The following is a 25,409-nucleotide window of genomic DNA, read 5'->3' on the forward strand; positions in this document are numbered from 1 at the left end:
GGATCTATTTAATTCTGATGCTTCTCTGACTTACCAGTGGTAGATAGACCTAGTGGGGAGGACAGAACATGATGGAGGAAGGAAAGAAGGGAGAATATGGGGAGGATAATGACCCAGGGAAAACACATCCTGGGACTTTTCCTGGAAACTGGAAATGCAGTCAACTTCAAAGGTGATTCAGGCAGCCACACTGGGAGCCCAGCCTCAAGCCTGGACCCTGCAGCCAAGATCAGGAGGTGGGGCTTAATTCCAAACCCAACCCAGAGGGGGTGCTAAGCCACTGATGACATGGTTAATACCTCAGTCAAAGTTAGTTTTAAAACATGGGGCAAGAGAGACATTCATATTTGTGACCTTTGTAAATACAGATATCCATGGCCCACACCTTGAATACCAAGGGCTTAGAGCAGGGTTCCCCAACCTCAGCAATCCTGACATGTGGAGCCAGGTAATTCTTTGTTGCCGGGGGCTGTCCCATGCATTGTAGAATGCTTGCTCAGTAGCACCACTGGATTCTACCTGCTAGATAACAGAAGCACCCTGACCCCAAGCTGTGACAACCACAATATCTCCTGAAATTGCCAGATGATCTCTGGAGGTCAAAATCACCCACTGGTTGGAAGCATAGAGAACTAGAAGTAAGGTACACCTCAGAAAGGGGCTTTAGTGTGACTGGCATCTCAAATGATGGCACCGTGTCTGGTATGTGATTTGCTTAACCTGTCCAGAGTAATTAATGGGAACTTCTTACATATGAAGTAGTTTAACTCTGCTTATGTACACTTCAAATATTTGCTCCCTTCTGGGACTTCCCTGATGGTCCAGTGGTTAAGACTCCGAGCTTCCAATGTAGGGGGTGCAGGTTCGAACCCTGGTCTGGGAACTAAGCCTTCATGCTGTGTGGCATGGCCAAAAAAATTAAAAGACAACAAATACTTGCTCTTTTTGATGATCTGCCTCAGCTCAAATTATGCAGTAGTCAAAATGTTGATATTTCCTTCCAAAGGCAAGGAAAAAAAAAACTCTATTTTAATCATGTTACTTTTTAGCCAAGGAATGCTCAATTATTTGGGAATATAGGGTAGACCAGTGCCTTGTAAAAAAAAAAATTCCTGCCAGTGTCTTCATTTAATTGCTGAAAATAACATCCCCTGTGATACACCAATGGCAGAGCCATTCTAAGGAAGTGCAGGAAGGGCCCTTTGCAATACACATCTTAAATCACATGATGCAATGGCCACCTGCTTCGCCTGCCCAGGTGAACATCTGGTGAACCATTTCATTGTCCAGAAAATGATGCATTTTCCCCTTGCTCTCTCAGAGGGATTGTAGTGATCAGATGAGCAAAGACCTTCTTAACCTACACTGTCCAGTTCAGCAGCCGCTTGTGTTTAGGCAGCTATTTAATGTAAATTAATGAAAAAATTAAACAGAATTTAACATTTAGTTTAGTCACATTAGCCACCTTTTCCATGCTCATAACCACAGGTGGTTGTCGTGTGTTAGTCGCTCAGCCGTGTCCGACTCTTTGCGACCCCTTGGTCTGCGGCTCCCCAGGCTCCTCTGTCCTTGCGATTCTCCAGGCAAGAATACTGGAGTGGGTTGCCACGCCCTCCTCCAGGGGATCTTCCTGAGTCGGGGATGGAATCCAGGTCTCCCACACCGCAGGCGGATTCTTTACTACTGAGTCACCAGGGAAGCCCTGCTTAGTGGGTAGGTGGTTAATGGACAGGTAACAGACACGTACATAGAGGACATCTCTGTGACTGGAGAAAGTTCTACCCACATCATTATTCTTAATGATACAACCTGGTGCAAATAAACAATAAGTCGTAGTCTTAGGGCCACTGCTGGAGGTTAGACCCGGGGTACACACACGAGGAAACACACCCATTCACAAACAGCCACACGCCTTGAGCGCCGGCATCGCAGACCACCGAAGCGCTCATATGTCACCGCCGCATCGTAGGTAGTCACAAAAGCAACAAAAACATAATTAAAGCCTTGGTGGCCCATATGGAAAATAGGGGCAAGGGTCAAATATTTATGGGTCATTGTTTTCAATAAATGTCATTGTCTGGACTACAAATAGATAGTTTCATGAACCTTTTAATTACAGCAGCAAAAAACAAGATGAGCACGCCTTTCCTATAAAACTACTAGCTTTGATTAGCTATCTATAAAAAGGCATGTTATCTTCTGGGTTCTAGCATCCTTTACTTGTGTTCTTCAAGACTGAGACCCAAGGCTGTGAGTGCAGACAGCGGGAAGCAGCTACCGAAGAGCTGCGTCCCTGCTCACAAGGTACTGAGGACACCAGGGCTCTGAGGATGCACAGGAAGGACAGTCACAAATAACACGTCCGTCCCTAGGACTGAATGAAACTGTCATTGTGAGTAACAAGCATAATAATGCCCAACGTTTATCACGTGCCAAGGCTTATGCTCAATGCTTCAAAAACCTTACTGCATTTGTCAAGCGAAAGGGAAAGTGTTAGTTGCTCAGTTGGGTCCGACTCTTTGTGACCCCATGGACTGTAGCCCTACAGGCTCCTCTGTCCATGGGATTTTCCGGGCAAGAATACCGCAGGGGGTTGCCATTTCCTCCTCCAGGGGATTGAACATGCGTCTCTTGCATCTCCTGCATTGGCAGGCAGATTCTTTACCAGAGTCACCTGGGAAGCTCAAAATAGCGATGTGGTAGATGTTCAGCATGTTTATGGATTGTGTAGATTTATAGAGAAGGCTCAGAGAGGTTAAGTAACTTGCCTGAGGTCACTAAGTAAATAAGTATCAGAGTCAAGGATCAAATTTAAGTGTGTCCGACTCCAGAGACCATGGCTCATGAGGCCTGCTCCCAATCAGGGTGGCCCCAAATGGAGGAAGCCATTCCACCTGCTCCTTTGGGGAAGGGCGGTTTGGGCAGGGGTGGGGGTGGGGGTGGTGGTGTGGGTCTCACCCTCCCATTCTTCCCCACCTTGGCTCCATCCTGAGTTGCAAGGGCCTCCCACAGCTTTTGGACCACCCCCCCTCCCCCCCAACCTAACCAATACCTCCACCTCCATTCATTCTCTTTTCCATGTCACATGAAATGATCCCATGCAGGTTCTGGAAGCTGGCTCAAGGCTAACTGGGCAAAAAGTCTGGGATCTCCAGTGCCCAGAGTTTGACCTAGGAGCAGAGAGGATGGGTCCTTGACCCCACAGACATCTTTGCTTTGGGGGAGGGGCACACTGGAAGAGGGCTATGCAAGGGTCCTCCAAAATCATTCCTCAAAGCCGGATCCAGTAGCAACATCCCCTGGGGGCTTGTTAGGAAGCAAACTATCAGGCCCCACCCCAGACCAACTGAATCACCAACTCTGAGGAGAGCCTGTGTTTTTACAAGCCCTCCGGTGATTCCGACGCTCAAATCAGAATCCTCTGAGGTTCTCTGAGACCCGAGGGCCACTGATCTGGGACAGCTTTTTCTACCTGTGGTCCAGGGACCAGCAGCCAACAGCACCACCTGGGAGTTTGTTAAAATTGCAAATTCTGGGTCCCCCTGCAGATCTGCTGAACTAGCACGGGTGCGGGTAAGCCCAGCAGTGTTCGGGTCAATGTCCTCTCCAGGTGATTCTTATTGCAGGAAGGTCTGAGAAGCAAGGACTTGAAGCAGCCCCTCTTCCTTATCCTCCCCCTCACTGTTACAGTGTCAGTAAGGACTATTTCTGACCAGAAGGAGGAGAAGAGGACAGAGGACGAGATGGTTGAATGGCATCGTCGATCCAACAGACAAGAGTTTGAGCAAACTCCAGGAGACAGTGAAGGACAGGGAAACCTGGCATGCTGCAGTCCATTGGGTCACAAAGAATCAGACTCAACTGAGCGACTGAGCGACAAAGTTCTGTCTCTAGTTCACAAGAGAGAAACTCATCTCATAAATGGGCTTAAGGGAGAAAAAGGAGTGTATTAGCTTAAATAACTGAAGAAACTGTGTTTGCAGATTTAGCACCAGAGTCTGGGGGCCAATTATAGTCCAGGGGCCAGACCGGCCCACTGCCTGTGTTTGTAAATCAAGTTTGATGGGGACACAACCACACCCATCATTTACGTATTGTCTGTGGCCAGCTTTGCACTGCAACAGTAGACTTGAGTAGTTGTGACAAGGACACTGGGGCCCACGAAGCCTAAAATATTTACAGAAAAGATTTGCTGAGCCCTACTCTTAAGCATGGGGGCCAGGACAGGGATCCTCCTGCCCAGATGTAAGTGAATGATGGGGATAAAAGATGCACATTCACCCCACATTCACCCCTGTGGGCTGTTATACTTTGTTTATTCAAGGGCGGGAATGCCAGAAGTTTTAACGCTATGAAATGGAACACCCAGAAAAACCTTAAACTGAAAAGGCTCAGAGAGGAGGGTTGGTGACCCCATGGAGGAGCTGGGGGGTGGTGTGCTGGTGAGGGCACTGAAAGTCTGCCCCCCTGCCACACACACACATCCTTGTACTCACTCTGGGTATCTAGTGCACCCAGCTCTGCCTAAGTGTATCCTTCACAGTAACAGGAAATGGAAGTCAACTACTGCTGAGTCGTGTGACCTATTCTAACAAATAATGGAACCTGAGGAGGGAGTCGAGGGGTCATTATATGTGTCAATGTATAATGTGTCAACTGGTTGTCAGAATCAAACTGACAACCAGTTGAGTACCCAGAGATTTGGAAAACATTTCCGAGGGGGCCTCAGACATTAATTTACAGGATCCCAGGAGTAATCACTTTGTGACCTATCCATGTGTGTGTGCTAAGTCACTTTAGATGTGTCCGACTCTTTGCAACCCCAAGAACTATAGCCCACCAGGCTCCTCTGTTCATGGGATTTCTCAGGGAAGAATACTGGGGTGGGTTGCCATTTCCTTCTCCAAGGGATCTTCCTGACCCAGGGATTGAACCCAGGTCTTCTACTTGGCAGGCAGGTTCTTAACCACTGAGCCTTGAGGGAAGCCCAGAGAGATCGCAGTCTAGCATTAATTCGGCAGTTCCTGGAGCCGGGGCAACCATGTAATTATAAGGCATGCCTGCAGCAGAAACTCAGCAAATAGCAGAAACCATAGGGAGGACTTTGACTCTCCTTAGGATTCTAGAAAAATCTTACCTGAATTTCAAGGAGCTCTCAAGGCCGTTTGGGGACTTGCAAAGGTGGTAGCTACCTTTATGTTTGGAGACATCCGATCTTACATCATATTAAACAAATCAAACTACCCACATTGAACATAATTTATGTAATGATGTAAGTGTTGAGTCATGTTTTAGTAGACTCGATGATTTAATGTTACCTTTTTAGCAAAGATTTGATGAATAATTTTCTTTTTGTGTTTTTAAAAAGAAAAAAAAAAAACTTTGATTATGCCTGCAGGCACCTGTAAATTTCACAGAGCTCTTATTTGGGAAGGGCTAGCCCTGCATTCACATGTCAAGATCCATGATGCATGTCCACCTGTCTGGGCTGGATGGAAGGAGACAGTGTGTGAAAGTCATCATCTTGGCGAAGGCAGAGGTCAGACTCCAGAGTTCTGCCCTTTGTAAGGTTAGCAGGAACAAAGCAGGACATCATAGCTTTGCAGTGTCATCGTTCTTAGGACAGGGGTCCAGCATCCTACAAACAATGGCAGACATTGCATAATCCATTTTGAGGATCGCTTCCCCACTGCCCTGCCACCAGGGAGGCTGGCTTGAGTCAAACAGGTTCACAGAGAAATTAGTGGGAAGGACAAGATAAGATCACTTAAAACCAGTGACTGGCTTTGCAGGACCGGATGGGGACTTTACAGGCTAAGGAGGAAATGTCCATCCTTGGGGGGTTATAATCCATTGCTGCAGTCCTTCTCAAAGTCCCGGGTGAGATTATCAGCAGAACAAGTGACCTCATTACTTAAAAGGGTTATTATGCTCCCCACACTTCCCTTAGTTGCTATTCTGACTTTCAGGAGAGGGGTTCTCAAGCCAAACGGAGCACCCAGAGCCTCCAGGAACCGATGCCACAAAAAGTCCGGTGTGCTCTGGAAGTGATTACAAAGATCACCGCCGAGGATGGGCTGCCCGGCTGACCTCCACCTCCAGGGTGTCCCTGTGTGTCTCCCAGTCCTACATACTCTGTCCCACTGACTCTGCCCTCCAATTGCAAAGTGTTCAGCCTGGCACATAGCAGGTAGTCACCACTATCTGTTGGATTAAAAACAAACAAACAAACAAAAAAAGAATAAATGGAAGGAGAGAGGGAGGGAAGGGAGAAGGAAAAAGGAAGGGAAGGAAGAAATACATCGGATTCTTCCTTCTGCAATGAAGTCTGATGAGGGAACGAACCCAGGCAGGGAGACCCCTGGGCGGACTATTACACAGTCCACACTGGACTTCATCAAGGCCCCAGCCTAACAGCCCAAAGCACAGGAAGGTGCTGCCGTTCTAGCAGGAGAAAACGGACACAGTGTAAATACAAGCAGAAGAATTGGTAAACACAGTAGATAGAAGTTCTTTGGGATCCTTTCCAGCTCCAAAATTCTATAATATTAGTATAATAATAAGTCAAGGGGTTTCCCTGGTGGCACAGTGGATGGGAATCCACCTGCCAACGCAGGGGACATGGGTTTGATCCCTGGTGCTGGAAGATCCCACGTGCCTCGGAGCAACGAAGCTTGTGCGCCACAACTGCTGAGCCCGCACTCCACAGCCCACAGACCACAACTACCCAGCCTGTGTGCCTAGAGCCCGTGCTCCGAAGCCAGAGAAACCACCGCAGCGAGTAGCACTCGCTCTCTGCACTACAGAAAGCCCGAGCAAAGCAACAAAGACCTAGTGCATCCAAAAATCAATAAATAGGTAATAAAAAAGAGAAAAACTCTGAATCCTAAAAATAATAAATCAAATACTTGGTTAGAACACATTCTGCACATTTTAGATTGAATTCCTTATGAGGTGAAAGTGAAAGTCGCTCAGTCGTGTCCAGCTCTTTGCGACCCTGGCCAGAATGGGTAGCCTTTCCCTTCTCCAGGAGATCTTCCCAACCCAGGGATCGAAGCCAGGTCTTCCGCATTGCAGGTGGATTCTTTACCAGCTGAGGCACAAGGGAAGCCCTTATAGTCACAGGTTGAGGAATTCATAAAAGGAGAAACTGAAAACATGCCCCCATGGTTTGTTTTCTCTGTCTCCTTCACCACTCCCTCCATCTCCACCACTTGCAACTCCTCCATCACTCTCTCTGGCTCTGATATGCTCTTCAAGGCTCACCTTAGCCATCATCTCCTCCAAGAAGCCTATCCCTTCCCTCCCAGCTACCACTCTAGGCCAATCTGTCTTAAGACAACCCTCCTTTGTATTCTCAAAGCACAGCACAGACATATCTGTATTGAAGCATTTTTCCTTCTAGATTGAAATCGTTGGTGTAGCTGGCTTTCATTTGCCACATAAGTCATACAGTTCATCGAGGTCACCTCTTTATTTATAATGTCTAGCATGAAACAGGCCTGGCTCGTAATGGTGGTTTAGTTGTTGAGTCATGGCGGACTCACTGTGACCCCAGGAACTGGGACCTGCCAAGCTCCTCTGTCCATGAGATTTCCCAGGCAAGACTATTGGAGCGGGTTGCCATTTCCTTCTCCAGGGGATCCTCTTGACATAGGAATCGAACCCGGGGTCTCCTGCATTGCAGGCAGATTCTTTACCGGCTGAGCCACCAGGGAAGTGCTGGCATGAAATGGATCTATTGATGATACGATGACTACATGAATTGTCTAAATTATTCAAAAGCTAGAAAATAATTTTTTCAGACTTTGAAACTGTGGAGACTATTTGAGGTATTTATCGGCAAACGTTGTGACCAGTTGACTTTTCCAAAGTTCAAACTGAAGTTTCCAAGTTCAGTTCAGTCGCTCAGTCATGTCCGACTCTTTGAGACCTCATGGACTGCAACATGCCAGGCCTCCCTGTCCATCGCCAACTCCCAGAGTTTACTCAAACTCATGTCCATTGAGTCTATGATGCCATCCAACCATTTCATCCTCTGTCGTCCCCTTCTCCTCCCACCTTCAATCTTTCCCAGCATCAGAGTCTTTTCAAATGAGTCAGTTCTTCACATCAGGTGGCCAAAGTATTGGAGTTTCAGCTTCAGCATCAGTCCTTCAAATGAATATTCAGGACTGATTTCCTTTAGGATGGACTGGTTGGATCTCCTTGAAGTCCAAGGGACTTTCAAGAGTCTTCTCCAACACCACAGTTCAAAAGCATCAATTCTTCAGCACTCATCTTTCTTTACAGTCCAACTCTCACATCCATACATGACCACTGGAAAAAGCATAGCCTTGACTAGATGGACCTTTGTTGGCAAAGTAACGTCTCTGCTTTTTAATATGCTGTCTAGATTGGTCATAGCTTTTCTTCCAAGGAGCAAGCATCTTTTAATTTCATGGCTGCAGTCACCATGTGCAGTGACTTTGGAGCCCAAGAAAATAAAGTCAGTCACCGTTTCTATTGTTTCCCCATCTATTTGCCATGAAGTGATGGGACCAGGCCAAGTCCGGTGTTAAACACCAGGCCAGAGACCTGTGGCTGGGCATGGACTGATTGAACTTCAGAGAGCAACACTACCTGAATCTCACCACTAGATGGCAGCCGCGCCCCAGGAGCAGGCGATTCCTGCCCTCTGACCACACCCTGCCAGGGGCTGTCCACCTTCTGGTCCTGCTCCTTCAGGGATCTCAGATCACCGGATGAGGAGGGCAGGTCCTGGCAGGTATTGATGACCCTGGGAACCACATCCCCAGAAGATGATCTTTCCTGCCCCATTCCACTCTCATTTATCCCCATAAATGCCACCAGTCTCTTCCTCCCTCATGTCCCCGCTTCTCTACCCCCCAGCCCCCACTTGATAAAACTCCCGTTGCCTACAGGGCGATCCGATGCCTCATGAAGGACCCAACCCAGCTGCAAACCACCTGCTCAGTTAATATGCACTAGGAAACAAACGGGCAGTGTCTCCTGAGTGTCTCCCAAGGAAATCAGGCATCTTGAGAACTGTCATGTAGGAGAAATAGAAGCAGCCCAGGAGGAAGACAGACAGATAGACAAGGGAAAAAAAGGGTCTCAAGACACAAGTAGAGAAAAACAAAAGATGTAAGCACCGGAGGAAACAGCTATAAGAACCTAGCTCTGGGCACTGTGTGGCTTAGAGAGGAAGAGGCTTGACCAGCCAGAGAGACTGGTGAGGGGACACTTGACTTTACTGAATTTGTCAAGAGGACCAAGGGGTCAGGCCTGGAGAGACTCAGGGCCAGAGTCCCGGCTCCTTGTCCAGGGCCCCTCTGATGGAAGAGGAAGGGAAGCAGAGATTAACACTGTGGGGGCTGAGGAGGGGGAGGCCGAAGGTGGTGGCTTCTCCATGGGACTCTCTGATCTAAGCAATTGCTTGGCATGATTTCCCCGTGCCCTGCAAAATGAAAAGGCTTCTCCTGTCGAGGTGACCTACCGAGAGACAGACACAAAGTGTGGCCATGCCTGTGTCACGGGGCTGCTTTGAGGACCAAGTGTCACGGACATAATTATGTGAATTACGTATTCATATATGATATACTTAGTATGGCAAACGGCCTCTATAAATTGTAAGGTGCCTTGTGAATGTTCTCTTGGCTGTTCATTCCACGCTGACCACCAACCAGCACCTCTTAGCCAAGGCCCTGTCCTAGGATCCCGGGCAGAGGCAGAAGTCCAGACCCAGCCCTTGCAGAAAAGAGGAAAATGCGAGATGACATCATTTAAGCTCTGCAAGTTAGCATGGTTTCCAATTTCCACTTCTGTTACAGGAAGTCTTCAGTCATCTGAAGCAGCCGGCCAGGTCTGGAATGCGGGTTCTCCAAGCCGCACGCCCTGGAATCTTCAGTAACTAGACGGTGTGAGCTGAGGCGGGGGTACCTACAGATGAGAGGAAGCTTGGGAGACACGACAACCAAGCGACCCTCTTCATGGAGACCTGATCATAAAAAGACGTCTCTGAGGCAACTGGGGATCTGTGAGTGTGGGGTGGTTATTAACATTAAGGAATGTGTACATTTCAAGTGAGCTTATGATAGCATTGTGGTTATTGTTTTAAAAAAGAGGAAGAGAGGAAGAAAGGAAGTCCTCATTAGACATACACATCTCCACTTGCAAGGATTTACTGAGGGAAAAATTCTTGGATTTGCTTTAAAATGCTTTTTTAAAAAAATGTAGAAAGAGGGGCAGTTCCCTGGTGGTCTAGTGATTAGAATTCGGTGCTTTCACTGCCATGGACCAGGTTCAATCCCTGGTCGGGGAACTGGGATCCCACAAGCTCCATGGGGCAGTCAAAAAAAAAAAAAAACGTGTAGAAGGGTGACAAGTGAAAAAGAATGAGCATGGCTGCCCTGTCATACCCTGACATGTGGGTGACGGCTGGCCATCCTGCGCCATTGGTACATGGACTTCTGCGCTAGCCAGGTGAGGGGGCAGAGCTGAGCTGGAGCAGCTGTGAGCTACACGGTGGGCAATGGGGGGACACAGATATCCCGCAAGCAGGGCCTGGGCCTGCTTTCTGCCCCCTCGATACCACAACTGCCTGTGATAACCTCCTCTGTCCTGTGAGGGAGGGAGGAGCCTGCAGACAGCCTAGCTCGTACCTGGACACTTGTTCCTGGGCCCAGATCCCCCCAGGTCGTGGATGTGCTTATGTATGTGTGTGTGTGTGTGTATATATATATGCACATACATACATACACTTGTGTACATATATACATTGATATTATACATACACATGCACTCTACATGATATACACATTATATGTAATATGTGATATATTAATCATATATGTGATTAATATATCACATATTACATATTATGATTATTTAATATGTGAATTACTTATTCATATACAGTATGTAGTAGTGTTAGTCACTCAGTCGTGTCCAACCCTTTGCGACCCCATGGACTGTAGCACGCCAGGCTCCTCTGTCTGTGGGATTCTCCAGGCAAGAATACTGGAGTGGGTTGCCATTTCCTTCTCCAGGGGATCTTCCCAACCCAGGGATCAAACCCAGCTCTCCTGCACTACAGGCAGATTCTTCACCGTCTGAGCTACAGGGAAGCTGTAGATATGTTCATCAAGCCCTTGCTATATGCATTTTCTTATACAAGCCTTACAAAAGCTGTCTAAGGTAGCAATGATCACATCCACTTAACAAATGAAAAAATTAAGGCTCAGAGAAGTTAAGTAATGTGTGCAAAGCCAAATATAAGGATAGCAATATACCTCACATCCCTCCCGATCAGATTCTGTGGGGGAATCAGTGAATTGCTGTACATAGAAAGTACTTAGACTGGTGCCTGACACAAAGGAAATGCTAAACAAGGGTTTGTCTTTCTGATGGCTGTTACTCCACCGCCTGCCACACCCTGCAGAGGGTGGAGGAAAGCCGAGAAATCTGAACCAGGGGAAAAGAAATGATCTGATTATTTGCCATGCAAAGTAAGTCACCCCCCGGGCTTCTTCACCAGCCAGGCCACTGGGCTTGAGAAACCGACTGTAGGACTGCAGAGGCCCCTGAAGCAGAGCAAGCAACATTCTCAAAAGCCTCCAAGTCCGGGTCTCCTGGTCACTCAGCCCCTGCACAGAGAATGCTCAGCTTCCAGAGGAGGCCAGAGGAAAAGCCCCCTCAGCTCAAGCCCCTCCGGCAGCTTGGTGGATGGCTGGCCCTCCGGCCCTCTGCTTCTCAGGCCCCTCATCCCACATCAACCTCTGCAGAGCCTTCCCCCGCTGGAAACTTCATCTCACAAGATTCCCACTCCTGCCTGGTCTGCACGTCCCAGCTCCCTCCTAGGAGAGCCTCCCCTATAGGCCACCTAGGGAGTCCTCACCCAGTCCTGTTACCCTAGCAGGGACCCCTCCAGCCTCACCCTGGGGCTCCCAACCAGGGAGAAGAGAGGCTTATCCTCCTGGAGTTGGTGTGAGAACGGAGGGTCCGCCTAGCTTTCTTGGCTTCAGGGTGCAGACTCGCATTCATTCTTCATCACCTCACACCTGGCTTCTGACAGCACAATGTGGTAGCTGCTAAGAGAGATGGAAACCCTGCCCCTCCACTGCAGTGACATTCCTCACTGGCTTCTTATCACCAGGATAAGTAACATGAAAAGCACAGGGGTGCAGTCAGGAAAAGGGGGGAAAGCGAAGGTGAACATGCTGCTTTGCCCCCAATTCAGAGATGTCTGGGCCTGGGGGTGGGGACGGGGCGGGGGTGGGGTAGGACCCCATGTGCTCCTCTGACCTTTGGCTGTGGGTTCCTGGCCTCGGGTCACATAGGGTGCCCACACATAGGCCTCGGGGCGCTCCCAGAGGTACCCCTGCCGTCTTGGAACCAAGGATGTTAAAAAAAAGTCTACACTTGCTTTCTCCTACATCCAGAACAAACAGGCCTCCTAGGTCCCATGGCCAAGACCTGCCCTGGACCGAGCTAGTGTAGACTCTGAGTGATCCACTTTTTGGCAGCCACCACCATCAGGGTCACACACTGCACTGACCCAGGGACCCACATCTTCAGATTTCGGAGCCTGGGGTTGGGAGGAGCGGCCCCGCCCACACACCAGCTTCATCCAAATCTCTCCGAAACCTGAAGACCAACTGCAGAGAAGCTTCATTAATTTTTCACCAGATTCATCTACTAGAGGCTGAGCAGAGCTGAGCCAAAGCCCTATCACAAGCGCCTCTGCCGGCGGCCCAGCAAGGGTTAACCCATTAGCCCACATCCTGGTGAGCTCACCCCGCTGGAGCCGGCTCTGCGCTGGGATTCGCTGCACGCGGCTCCTGGAGGGGCCGGGGAGGCTTCTTCCCGGGGCTGGGGTGCAGGACTTGAGCAGGAACTCACTGCCCGCTTCCTCTTGGCGCCAGCTGTGTGCGATCCCCAGGTCTCCCCCATCTTCCCAGGGGGGCGTTGAGCACAGTAAGTAAGGAGGCCACTGGCCCTTTGCCCCTCCTTCTACTTCCCTGGAGGAAGGAGCCGGTTTTAACTTTGCTTTAGAGCACGGTGAGTCTGTGAGCCGGAGGTGGGAGGCAGATGCGCACAGCTGGCTGAGGGGAGGTGGGCTGGTTGCGCCCTGGGAAGGCAGCGGGGAGAGAGGTGATGGGGTGGGTTTCACCCCATGTTGCACCCGGAGGAGGGGAAGCTGGGTGCAGGCGGCTGCCTCTGCCCTGTAGTAGGGCAACCAGCCTTCACCCTCCACAGCCGTGGGCGGGGACCACACTCCCGAGCTGACTCAGGTGAGCCCAACAGCCTGACTTCAAAGTGCTAGGCGTCCTTGGGTCCCGGAGGGCACAGAGGGACCTCAGAACTAGACCTAGGCATCCCCATCAGACCTCAGCTTTGCCAGTCCATCCCTCCCAGCTGCAGGTGTGGCAGGCGCCCAGGGCAGGTGTGGGCAGGGGCTGGGCAGGCTCCGTGTCTGGAAGGGGAAACCAGGCTGGCCCATATAAACACAGACAAAACGTGCAGGGGAGATGTGTGCCTTGGGGACCACACACCCAGGGAAAAGCAGATGTTACTACCTGAGCTGTTTTTCCACCTTGTTACTGGGCAGGGCCTGTACTCCGGCTGCGTGGAGTGAAGCGTGAGGTGAGTGGCCCTGTCTAGATGGAGCTGGAGAACTTCCCTTCCTAGAAGCCCTGGGAGCAGGGTGGCCCTGCCCTGGGGACAGAAGCCGTGGATTCAGAAACCTTATCAATTAAAGCCCTAGGGCACCACTCACCTCATCGGGACAGGGTCGCCAATGGAATGTCTGGTTGGGGGTGGCCAGTGGCCAGCAGTGACAGCTGGGTGGGGGTACTGTGGGGACCCCAGTGGGGAGAGGCTAGACCCTCCATGTCTCAGGAATTCCAAACAGAAACTCATGCTTGCGTCTTTCTCAGGAATCTTCTTATCTCTGTCACTTGTGTTTTGCAACCTGCCCTCCCCTCTTGTCCCACCAGAGGACCCTTCCCTCTGGGCCACCTCCTGGCTGGGAGACATGAGCCCTGCCTCCCCTGCTCTCTCCCCTGCAGTTCCCAGAATAGTCCAGCTCCTATCAGGGATGAGAAGCTTGAGAAAGGATTGATAACTCCAGCCCCAAGTACAATGGGGCCTCTTACCATATCAGGGTTGCAGATATATTAACAAGGATGCCAGCTACTTTTGAATTTCTCACACACAACAAATGCTTTTTTGTGTAAGGATGCCCCAGGTCACCTTTGGAACATTCTTAGAAATGCAAATTTAACTGGGCATTTTGACATTTTATTGGCCAAATCAGGGAATCTATTTATATTGACAGTGTTAAGTGAAGCGGAAGGGCAGGCTTCTTCCTTGAGCAAACACAGTAGAGTATAAGGACCAGGATTTGGGTTTAGGCAGCTCTGGGCCTCAGTTTCCTTATCTGTAAAATGGGAATGATAACAACAGTACCACCCTCATAGAACTGGGGCTTCCCTGGTGACTTGGTGGTAAAGAACCTGCCTGCCAATGCAGGAGACTCAGGTTCGATCCCTGGGTCGGGAAGATCCTCTGGAGAAGGAAATGGCAACTCACTCTGGTATTCTTGCCTGGAGAATTCCATGGACAGAGGAGCTTGTTGGGTTACAGTCCATGGGGTCGAAAAGAGTCAGACAAGACTGAGTGACCAACATGTTCACTTTCACTTTCCAGTATTCTTGGTAAATCCCATGGACAGGGGAGCCTGGTGTGCTGCAGTCCATGGGATCACAAGAGTCGGGCATGACTTAGCGACTAAACAGCAACAATAACCTCTTGGAGTTATTAAGAGATGCTCCAGGTGAAGAAAGTGGCAGGTACCAGGCATTTTGTGCTCTACTGGGATGATGGCAGTGGGGGCTGGGGGAGGGCTTTGTGGCCACTGTCACAGGCCTCTTGTTGCTCTGCTACTTGCAGCTTAAGGCCTCTGGCTCCAGCTCACACATCCTCAGCAGTTTCACCCAGCAGCGTCAGCCTAATGCCTCACCTGAAGCAGCCACCCTGCGATTTTGTTCACAGCCCGTTGCCCCCATTTCAAATGTGCTCTCCACTCACCACTCCCATAGTTTAAAAAGAAAACCAAAACTTCAAAACCTTCCCAACAAGGAGCAGGATAGACTCAAACCCAGGCTCCGCAGCCAAACAGGATCCACAACTCCCATTTCTAGCCTGGTTCTCTATGCACCTGCTGAGTAACTTTGGGCAAATCACTTAACCTCTCTGATCCTCAGTTTCTTCACGTGCAAAATGGGATGATAATTGTCCCATCCTCAGTGACTTGTCAGGAGAGGGAAATGATGCACTGCCAAAAAGGCACTCAGCCTGGTCTTCAGCCCTTAGTAAGAGTCGGAGAAATGACAGTTATTGTTATTATATGAAGTGTCGACCCCCCTCTGATGTACCAGGTACTGCTTCTGTTTGGAGAAGCCGCTGGGGCACCCTGGAGACTTCAGGAAGGCCAGCCAGCAGAAAGCACCCAGTCTTGGCGAGAGGTCTGTCCATCAGAGACCAGGGAGGGAGGGGGGCAGTCAGAGGGTCCCCCTGCTCATCACAGCTGCCTCTCCTGCCCCCAAGTTAGCCAGTCCCATCCTTTCACCCCCTATAAGAGCAAAGGGGACAGGTGATGGATGGGGAGGAACAGCAATGGAGAATTGACCCTGCGATGCTCAGTCTTCCCGTCACAGTTCCACTGCTTAGTGAGTCATTTAACACATGACTGGTGATCCCCAAGCCCCAGCCAGGTGCTGAGCTACCTGCTGGAGGGCACGGGAAGCCAAGGGAGCCCCAGGCCCAGCCCTGCAAGGACTCGGGGAGGGACTGGAGAACGTCCAGCCCTGTAAGAACAGACACGCCTCTGGTCACCTCCAGTGACCCACTTGTTTCACTTTCAACTGCTGTCCATTAAGTGGTGCATTTCTGACGCTCGAGAATCTACTGGAGGGAAAACTATATGGTCGTTACTATCCTGGACACGCGATATCGCTCACCGATGAGCTTGCACGATCCATGCAACCCACCCAACCGCCCACTGGGGAATGAACCCATGAGTGCATGAGAAAGAGCCAGAAAGTCCCTGCATTCTCTCCCCTCTCATTTGACATGTCACTTTACCTCGTTCATCAGAGATGCTGCTAAGCCAGGAAATGTGGACACCCAGAGCTCCTCCTCGGAAAGGGACATGGTTTGAGTTTTGTCTGTGGCTCCGCGTCTAGAGTTGGGTGCGGTGTCAGGGAGAGCTGTGGAGCAACCTGGGGAACACAGGTCAAAGGGCAAACACTGGAGAGATTCACAGGCAGGCTCTCCAAATACCTGGTCCATTACAAATAGCCACAGATAAGGACACAAGCTCTAACAAGATTAGAGACAGTCCCTTCTGGACACTAGTTCTGCCAACCAGACCCTATCTTTGCTTTGTCCAGGGCCTTGTGGCTCTGTGAAAGAGTTTTCCTTCAAGAAAGAAAGTGAAAGTGAAGTCGTATCCGACTCTTTGCGACCCCATGGATGGTAGTTTGCCAGGTTCCTTCGTCCATGGGATTTTCCAGGCAAGAATACTGGACTGGGTTGCCATTTCCTTCTCCAGAAGATCTTCCCGACCCAGGGATTGAACTCTGGTCTCCCGCATTATAGGCAAACACTTTACTGTCTGAGCATATCTTTCCAGAGATGAGGGGAAAACAGTAAAATTCTTGTTCTTTCTCTCCCTCTATCTCTCAGCTCCACCTCTGCCTCAATCATCCGCTCTCATCTCTGCCTCCATCTCTGTCGTCCTCTCCATCTCTTATCTCCACCTCTGTCTGCATCTCCACCTCCATCTCCACTTCCATCTCCACGTCCATCTTCTGTCCCCAAATCCCAGTCTCTCAAAGATGTACCTTCTCTTTCTCTCAGGATCTCCTCTTTCTCAGAATCAGCACAGAGGGTTCCTATGAGAGTCAGGTGACACTCTCACCTCATAGATTTCCTTCTCTGTCTTATTCTGTGGTCACTTTGCCCCTGCCCATACCCCCACTTTCCTTTTCTGGGGCAACGTGCCTCCTGCCCACACCTCTACCCTGGATCCCGATTTCCATCACAGGACTTCAACCATTATCAACACTCCCCTGTTCTTGGTTTAACTACACTTTCACCTGCTCCCTAGACTGACCCACTTGATTATTACTGCTATGACTTTTACAGTTCTTTTTCACTGGGTATAATTTATACACATTGCAATGCACAAATCTTAGTGTACCACATTGACAAATGGATCCTCTATGTAACCCACACTGACATAAAGAGATGGAACATTTCCATTGACCCCAGAAAGTCCCAGTTATTTCCTCCCCACCCCTACAACCACTGTTTTGAGATCTGTCACCTTAGATTAGTCCTTAGAAAGCTCTAGAAGATCATGTAAGTGGAAACATATACTATATGTGCTCATTCATCTCTGATTTCTTTCACCCACCACATCTATGGGACTCATCCAAGTTGTGTGTGTATCCAAAGGTGGTTCCTTTTTATTGTTGATTAGTATTTTGTATATTTATGAACATACAGTGTGTGTTTATCTTTTCTCCTGTTCGTGGATATTGGGGTTGTTTTCTGGATTAGAGCTACTATGAACAAAGCTGCTATGAATATTCTTAAACGAGTCTTGGTGCACATAGGTTTCCATTTATCTTGGAGTGGAACTGCTAGCTCAAAGGGAAGGTGGATGCTTCACTTTGTAAGAAACTATTTGACCTAGTTCCAAAGTGGCTATCCCATTTTACATTCCCACCAGCAACTCACCAGCATGAGAGCTCTGGTTGCTGTGAAATGTTTAAAGTTTAGCCATTCTAGTGATTGACTGAATCTCCTTGTGGTTTTAATTTGCATTTCATCTTTCATTTAATTTGCATGGCAATCTCAAGGTTTTTTTTCATGGATTTCTTCTTCATCTGTCTTCCTCTGTAATGGATCTGTTAAAATTTCTTGCTCATTTTTCAAATTGTGCTGTTTGTGTTGATATTAATCCCATGTCCTAGTTCTTTACATATTCCAGATACAAATCTTTTGACAATACATATTTTGCTAAAATTTTCTCCCAGTCCATAGCTTGCCTATTCATTTTCTTCCGGTAGCTTTTAATGAGCAGTTTTAAATTATGATGAAATCTAATTTATTGATTTTTTTCTTCCTCGGTTATTGCCATCTGTCAACCTCCAGGTCACAAAGATACTCTCCTATTTTTTTCTCCTAAGAGCTTTATGGTTTTCACTTTTATGTTCAGGTTTTGCCCATGATCCATCGCAAATTCATTTTTCTGTTGATGGTATGAGGTGGGGACAAGTTTCATTTTTTTTCTATATGAATATTCAGTTATTCCAGCACCACTGGTTGCAATGGCTTCCCTTTCCCCCATGGAATAGTTTTGGTGTTTTTGTCAAAAGTAGTAGTCTGCAGTTACTGTTAGGCTTGTGGGGTTGGTTACTAGGAATAGTGGTGTGATTTCCTGAAAGTCTGACTTCCAGAGAGAAGGTTGGCTTCCTGGGCTGGTGGTTTCTCAGGCTGGTTTCTCAGGCTGGTTGCTGCAAGTTCTGGGTCAGAGTTCTGCTTTTATACATGTCTGACTGTTGACCATTTGTATATTCAGTGTCTCATCTATTTACAGACATTTGCAAACATGTTTATAGTAGAATAAACAACTTAAGTAAGATAGTAAGATAATCAACTTCCATACATCCATCTTCCATAAAAAGATTTTATAACCTTTAACATTCTGTCATATTTGATATGGAGGTTCATGTTTTCATGTATATCATGCCATCGAGACATTTTATCCCTGTATGTGATTTCAAGATGTACCTCCATTCTCATTAAAGACGCTTCCTTCTGTGTCCACAGTATCGTCATTATACCGAATACAAGGTATTTTTTTTAGACACACCAAAGGGCTTGTGGGATCTTAGTTCCCCAACCAGGGATCAAACCCAGGCCCACAGCAGTGAAAGAACCAAGTCCTAACCTCTGGACTGCCAGGGAAGCCCCCAAATACACATTTTAAATCCTTAGTGACATTTAACATCCAAACCAAAGCCAAACTTCCCTAAAACTATCCCAAAATGTACCGGTTGGTTTCTTCTAGTCAGAATCCAGAAAAGGAACATATTGTATTTAGTTATATTTTAAAATTTTTCCTTACTGAAATATTTTACTGATCTTTTTTTTTTTTTAATCCCTCTCCCCCTTTTCCCTTTGTTAACCATAAGTTTGTTTTCTATGCTGATGGGTCAGTGTCTATTTTGTATTTAAGTTCATTTCTGTCACTTTTTTAGATCCCACACATAAACAATATGATATTTTCTTTCTCTGTCTGGCTTGCTTCACTTGGTATGACCATCTCTAGGTCCATGCCATTTTACTGATCTTTAACACGTGCATGTGAGAGTAGTCATGTCATAGTAAACAGCTCATGTAACCGTCTGTGGCCAGATAGAGAGCTGGACCATTATGACACTCCAGAAGTTTCCGTCTGTCCCCCTTCCGGTCACCACCCCAACTGAAGGTCGCCACTACGCAGCACTGATGGTCTTACACATTTTTGAATCTTCTGTAAATGGAAGATAGCATCTGGATTCTCTTGCTCATGTTTGGGGTCCTGCACAGACAGACGTAGGGTCCATCATCTCCTCATGCTCTAGAGCCTCAGGCCGGGGTTCCATCCTGGCACCAGCCTGCAGCCTGACCTTCCCTAGTTCTGTGCAACAGATATGGATACATCTCCATGCACTACACCTGCCTCCTGACACCCCAGAAGTGGCCTCCAAGGGAAAAGGACCTCCATCTCCCTTCTCAAATTGCTCCCTTGGGGGCTGAACCAACATGCAAATCCATGGAGAGTCTGGGAGGCCCGCACCCCAGACCTTCCACTGACTCCTTCCAGCCCAGCCCCTCAGGGCTTTAGTCCTCATCCAACACAGACCACCTTCCCAGTAAATTCACTGCTGTGTACAGAAATCTCTCCCATCCTGCTCACAAAAAGGGATATTAGTAAATGCTGTTTGAGAGGGGCCTGAGGTGCCCCAAAAGGAAACACAAAGGAAGAGGAAGAATGTGGGGCACCAGGAGCGGGGACCGGAAGGGAGACCAAAGACCAGGGCCGTAACTCAGTCTAGATCACACAGCTAGAAAATGGTTGAGTCTGAAAATAAGATGCCATTTCGTAAATTGTAGCTTTCATTTGTTCTTTTAAAGGACATCATTGTTCCCTGATTTAAATAATAAGAACAGCTGATTAAAGTGTTAGTCGCTCAGTCGTGTCTGACTCTCTGCGACCCCATGGGCTGTAGCCCGCCAGGCTCCTCTGTCCATGGAACTCTCCAGGCAGGAATACTGGAGTGGGTTGCCATTTCCTTCTCCAGGGGATCTTCCCAACCCAGGGATTGAACCCAGGTCTCCTGCATTGCAGACAGATTCTTTACCATCTGAGCCACCAGGGAAGCCCATTTATCTCTCACATGGGAAAAAAAAAAAACAGCTTGAGAGGCTTCTTATTTTTGTAGATCTCATCTGCTTTTCCTTTTGACTTCAGCACTGAGAACCAGGCTGGAGACGGATGCTGAGAACGGGAACGGTGTGTGAGGAGTCCTCGCCCTTGCTTCTGACTGTTGCCGGTACCAGGAGCCCAGGCCATAGGAACGGTGACCATGGAGGCCCTCCCCAAGGCCCTGGAGGTCGAAGAGAAGTCTCCCGAGTCCAAGGACCTTTTGCCCAGCCAGACGGCCAGCTCCCTGTGCATCAGCTCCAGAAGCGAGTCCGTCTGGACCGCCACCCCTCGGAGTAACTGGGAAATCTACCGCAAACCCATCATTATCATGTCCGTGGGTGGTGCCATCCTCCTCTTCGGTGTGGTCATCACCTGTTTGGCCTACACCCTGAACCTGGGCAGTATGAGCCTCAAGGTCCTGAAGATGGTGGGGCCTGCCTTCCTGTCTCTGGGACTCATGATGCTGGTGTGTGGGCTGGTCTGGGTGCCCATTATTAAGAAGAAACAGAAGCAGAGACAGAAGTCAGTGTTCTTCCAGAACCTCAAGTCCTTCTTCCTGAACCGCTGATGGTAACCTTGCCCTCTGTCCTCCCCACCACCCCGACACCTTGTCCAGGAGAAGGTGTCATGGCCAAAGTCCAACATCTTTGGTCTCTTGGGTGGTGGAGTCTGCCATAAAACTGATGCAGGCAAACCTTCTTCTGGGCCCCATGGGAAAAAGCAAGCTCAGGGCTGCACCCTCCGTGTGGCTGGGAGGCACCGCTGGATGATCTCATTTAGTCTCTGTTATGTCTGACGCTTCCCCCGAGATCCTGGCCGCAGCCGTTGTCTTCCATGGCTGTCACCCCGGCCTGTGCATTCAGGTGTCACTCATCTAATGAACGTGCTCTGCCAAGCACTATGCATGTTGGGAAATTCCTTGAGATGGACTATCCCCCGAGAAGAACCTCCTGCTTACACTTCTGAGTGCCTGAACTGGATTCTGCATTTGCTTCCTTCTAGAACCCAGACTGACCAGCAGAGGCCCTTTGCACAGAGGAGGGAAATCCTGGCCATCGAGCTTACCCACTCCAGCTCTTTCTGTGGGTGAGATATTGGCTTGTATTTCAAGAGATCAGATAAGTCACAAGTACCAAACATTCCAAAGAGTGAGAAGTGAAGGGTGGCTGGGAGAAACACTTTCCAAGAAGGCACATTCTCCCCTGGAAATGGCTCTGGGAGTTAGTTGGAGAAGCAATTTAACCCTCAGTTATACAGTATTTACACCAGAGGTGGTAGCATGCGCCGGGGGTATCACAGTCTCCCCTTGACCTTCTAACTCCTTCTCTGTGACTAGTCTTCCGTCTGAACTGGACACTTAGCCAAGGACAAGCGCATGTTGCCCTAACTTCCTTCTCCCCTGACCCCGGCCTCTACCCCACGATTCTGGAACAGCCGGGTGGAAAGCCGCTGCGGAGGGCTTTAGTAAGCATTTGCTCTGCTTCACCCCCATCAAGAATCACAACCCAGAGATTCGACTCCACAGCTGAGTGTCTGGAGGTTTCCAGAGACGGTTTTTACTTCAGAAAGTCCCGACTTCTGCTCTCCCAGCCCCCACCCACCCACACACAGACATTCAGTGAGGGCTCAGCTCGGGGCCAGGCCCTAGGATGGAGCAAGCTAGACAGACAGCTGGTCCCTGCATTCATCTTCCACATGAAGAGAAAGACACAGCCAGGCCAACAGGTGGCCAGACACGGGTGCTGAGTCCTTTCTGGGCAGTGAGGGTGGGGGCAGGAACATGGCGGGCGGGCGGGGGGCGGTCTGCTCTAGCTGAAGGCTGTGCAGCCAACAGAACCAACAGAACTGGAGGAAAGAGGAGAACGGGCATAGGCAGGAAGGGAAATCATTTGGCGGGAACAGTGTGCGGAGCTGGGGCAGGGGAGCAGGATATGACTGGGGCACCGTGGAGCAAGTTCCCTGGTCTGGAATGGCCGCCCGAGCTCCTCCCTTGGCCTGCTCCTCACCCTGCCTCCTGCTTCCCCAAGTGCCTCACTGCGGCTTCTCCTCGAGGCCCTCCTGGGTCTGTGGCAGAGACTGGGTAGGGGGTTCCCCGGGGCTAACCACACAGAAATCACCCATGAGGTAAGTGCTCCCCAAACCAGGGGTGTCCTGCAGCATCCAGAGGTGGCCAGACCAGGAGGGTACCTGTGGGGAAGCCAGGCTCCCACAGGCCTGTGGCCCAGTGGACAGCATCTAATTACCAGGGAAGGGTCACCTCAGCCTTCTGCCCCCGCCTCCACCTCGGCTCTGGACTGCGTCACTATGGCAACCTCTCTGTAACAGGCCTCCAGGTGTTTCCATCCTTACGGTGGTGGTTCCATATGCAGAGTCAGGACACCACCTTGTTCGCTCTGCATCATGGGAAATTCTGTGGAAGCAGGTACCTGGGTGGGAAAGCATAGAGGACTCTGAGAGTGACAGGTACCTGTGACAGGGGGACACTCTCCTGCCCCACCCACCCAAGGACCCAGAGTTTGGGGAGTTCAAGCCAGAATGACCATGTTTCTCATTCAGACAACACGGTCACCTGGCCCCTGCACACAGGCAGTCAGGGCCCATCATGGGGCGTCACCACTCACTATGTCACTCACTGCGGTCCCAGCGCCTCAGGTGGCTTACGGATGGTTTCTGACATGAAAGCAGATTCCATAACAGCCCTACACTGTCACTCTCAGAGTCCTCTATGCTTTCCCACCTGGGAGCAAGCAGGGAGGACTCCTGGCTGGCTTGATGGTCATCCACATGTCCCAAGTCTCATTTCCTCCCCTTGCAACCTTGTCATCTGGGCATTGCCATGGGACGGGGGCCAGGTGCATGTTGCTACTACCTGTTGTCTTGGCAGAGGGCAGTTTGGGGACCACAAGACTCTAGAAGGCATCCAAGGTCTGGACTCACCTGGAAGGCTCCCGCAGTCTCACCCACATTCCCTGCTTCTTAAGCTAGTTTCTCAGTAAGAAGAATGAGGAGAGATTCCAAGCGTCATTCACCACCTCTCTCCTCTGGGCTTCCCCGTATGACTGTGGACCAAGGAGCATGCCTGAGTCAGGCTGAGGGGCTTTTGCCAAAGACCGTTGCCACACGGAATTCTGAGGAATGCATGTGCCTGGTCAGATGCCATGTTTCTGGCAAAAAACATCCCCACCATGCCTCCTTCCATGCCATGGATGCAAGGTCAGGACCAGCATCTGTGCGTCTGGCTACTGGATTATATTATCCCACCCATAGCTGTTCTGTTTGGGAGAATTCCATTTAATCTAAGTGCTGAAAAAACTGATGGGATGTTAAATTGTATCCTGTTTGACAGTGTCCACTGTGTTTTCATTCTGTTCCATCAGGAATTGCAAATTCTTCCACTAATTCATTCCTCTAAAATGCCCCCCACCCTACCCCATCACCACACGCCCTTCCCGGCAATGTGCTATCTGGGAGAAATGGGACTGTGTGGGATTCATGTCTGGTTCCTCGGGGGCCCCATGGGAGCTGATGACCCCACTCTGAGATGCTGAAACCAGACCAGACAGAACAGAAGCTCCTGCTTCCCTCCCCGCAAGCCTGGTCTTGAGAGATGGAAAAAGAACCTTCCTGAATGAATCAGTGGTCCAGGGAAAGAGACTGGAATCCCTGGCACCATGTCTTACAGGAAATACAAATAACATCTCATTTAAGCCACTATTTTTTGGGTCCATTACTTGCAGCCAAATAAAATTCTTATTTACACACAGGTAACAAGTCTGAGAACAGAGTTCTTTTCTTCCTCTAAGCCTCTATGTTCTTTTCTTCCACTACTTGATGAGACCCAAAACTGATGTATTTAGAACAAAGACTTTCACAAATCTTACAAACAAAGATTTACACCAAGTCAGTACAGTGTATCTTTCCTCCAAATCCTTCCAGGATTCACGACATCTCTAAGGAGAGAGACATGGGAGGGGAAAGCCAGAGCAGAAAGACCATGACGGGGCTAGACTTCCTGTCCCCCTGTCTCTGGGGATCAGGGACCTCCCTCAGCCTGGGCATCACATGGTGGGCATGGAAAGAGTGGGGTTCACACAGGGCACCTAGAAGCCTCTGTGACTAGTCGGGCTGCCCCACCTACTCTAACAGCTGAGGCAGGGGTGGGTGGGAGAGGGTGGTTGGTTTATAGAGGGTTCTATAACCTAGAATCATTAATGGGAGGAGACCCCTAGACACTCAGTTCTTTTTCTCTCAGGTTTCAATCTCCACATTTGTCAAAACTAAAGTGACCCAAGTTCACAAACACAGAGGATTCTATATTGGTCAGGAGCACAGATTCTAGAGACAGCCCACCTGGGCTCACGTCCCATCTGGTCTTGCCAGGTCTTTGACCCTGAACAGCTTACTTCATTTCTGCAAGCCTCCATTTTAGTGTGTGTGTGCTCATTTATTTTTAATTTTCCTATTGAGGTAATAATAATTTAGGGGCTTCCCAGGTGGCTCAGCAGTAAAGAATCTGCCTGCCAATGCAGGAGACACAGGAGACATGGGTTCAATTCATGGGTCAAGAAGATCCCCGGGAGGAGGAAATGACAATCCCCTGCAGTATTCTTGCCTGAATAATCCCATGGACAGAGGAGCCTGGCAGGTTCAGTCCATGGGGTTGCAAAAAGTTGGACATGACTTAGTAACCAAACAACAAGTATTCCATTGCATATATACCACATTTTCTTTGTCCATTCATCCACCGATGGGCATTCAGGCTGTCTCCGTATCTTGGCTATTGTAAATAATGTCAGAATGAACATGGAGGTGTAGATATCTTTTGGGATTAGTGTTTGTTTTCACCCATACTCCCATCTTC

The 25,409-nt window shown here is 49.2% G+C and overlaps 1 protein-coding gene across 2 annotated transcripts; it reads left to right on the plus strand.

Moving 5' to 3' along the window:
- The first annotated feature begins 12,843 nt into the window (after window positions 1–12,843).
- PIRT (phosphoinositide interacting regulator of transient receptor potential channels) lies at window positions 12,844–24,300 on the plus strand. 2 transcript variants are annotated; one of them, XM_043473984.1, is made up of 2 exons: window positions 12,844–12,978; window positions 20,594–24,300. In XM_043473984.1, the coding sequence occupies exon 2, from the start codon at window positions 20,709–20,711 to the stop codon at window positions 21,114–21,116; it is 408 nt and encodes a 135-aa protein (XP_043329919.1). In that variant the 5' UTR covers window positions 12,844–12,978; window positions 20,594–20,708; the 3' UTR covers window positions 21,117–24,300. The 2 variants fall into 2 exon arrangements, with proteins under 2 accessions (XP_043329919.1, XP_043329928.1); XM_043473993.1 differs by lacking the exon at window positions 12,844–12,978 and adding an exon at window positions 14,777–14,855.
- Window positions 24,301–25,409: the final 1,109 nt, after the last annotated feature.

Source organism: Cervus canadensis, chromosome 1 (genome assembly GCF_019320065.1).
Source record: "Cervus canadensis isolate Bull #8, Minnesota chromosome 1, ASM1932006v1, whole genome shotgun sequence".
NCBI lineage: Eukaryota > Metazoa > Chordata > Mammalia > Artiodactyla > Cervidae > Cervus > Cervus canadensis.

Coding starts and splice junctions, on each gene's coding strand:
- PIRT (XM_043473984.1), top strand. CDS start 20,709: ATGGAGGCCCTCCCCAAGGCCCTGGAGGTCGAAGAGAAGTCTCCCGAG.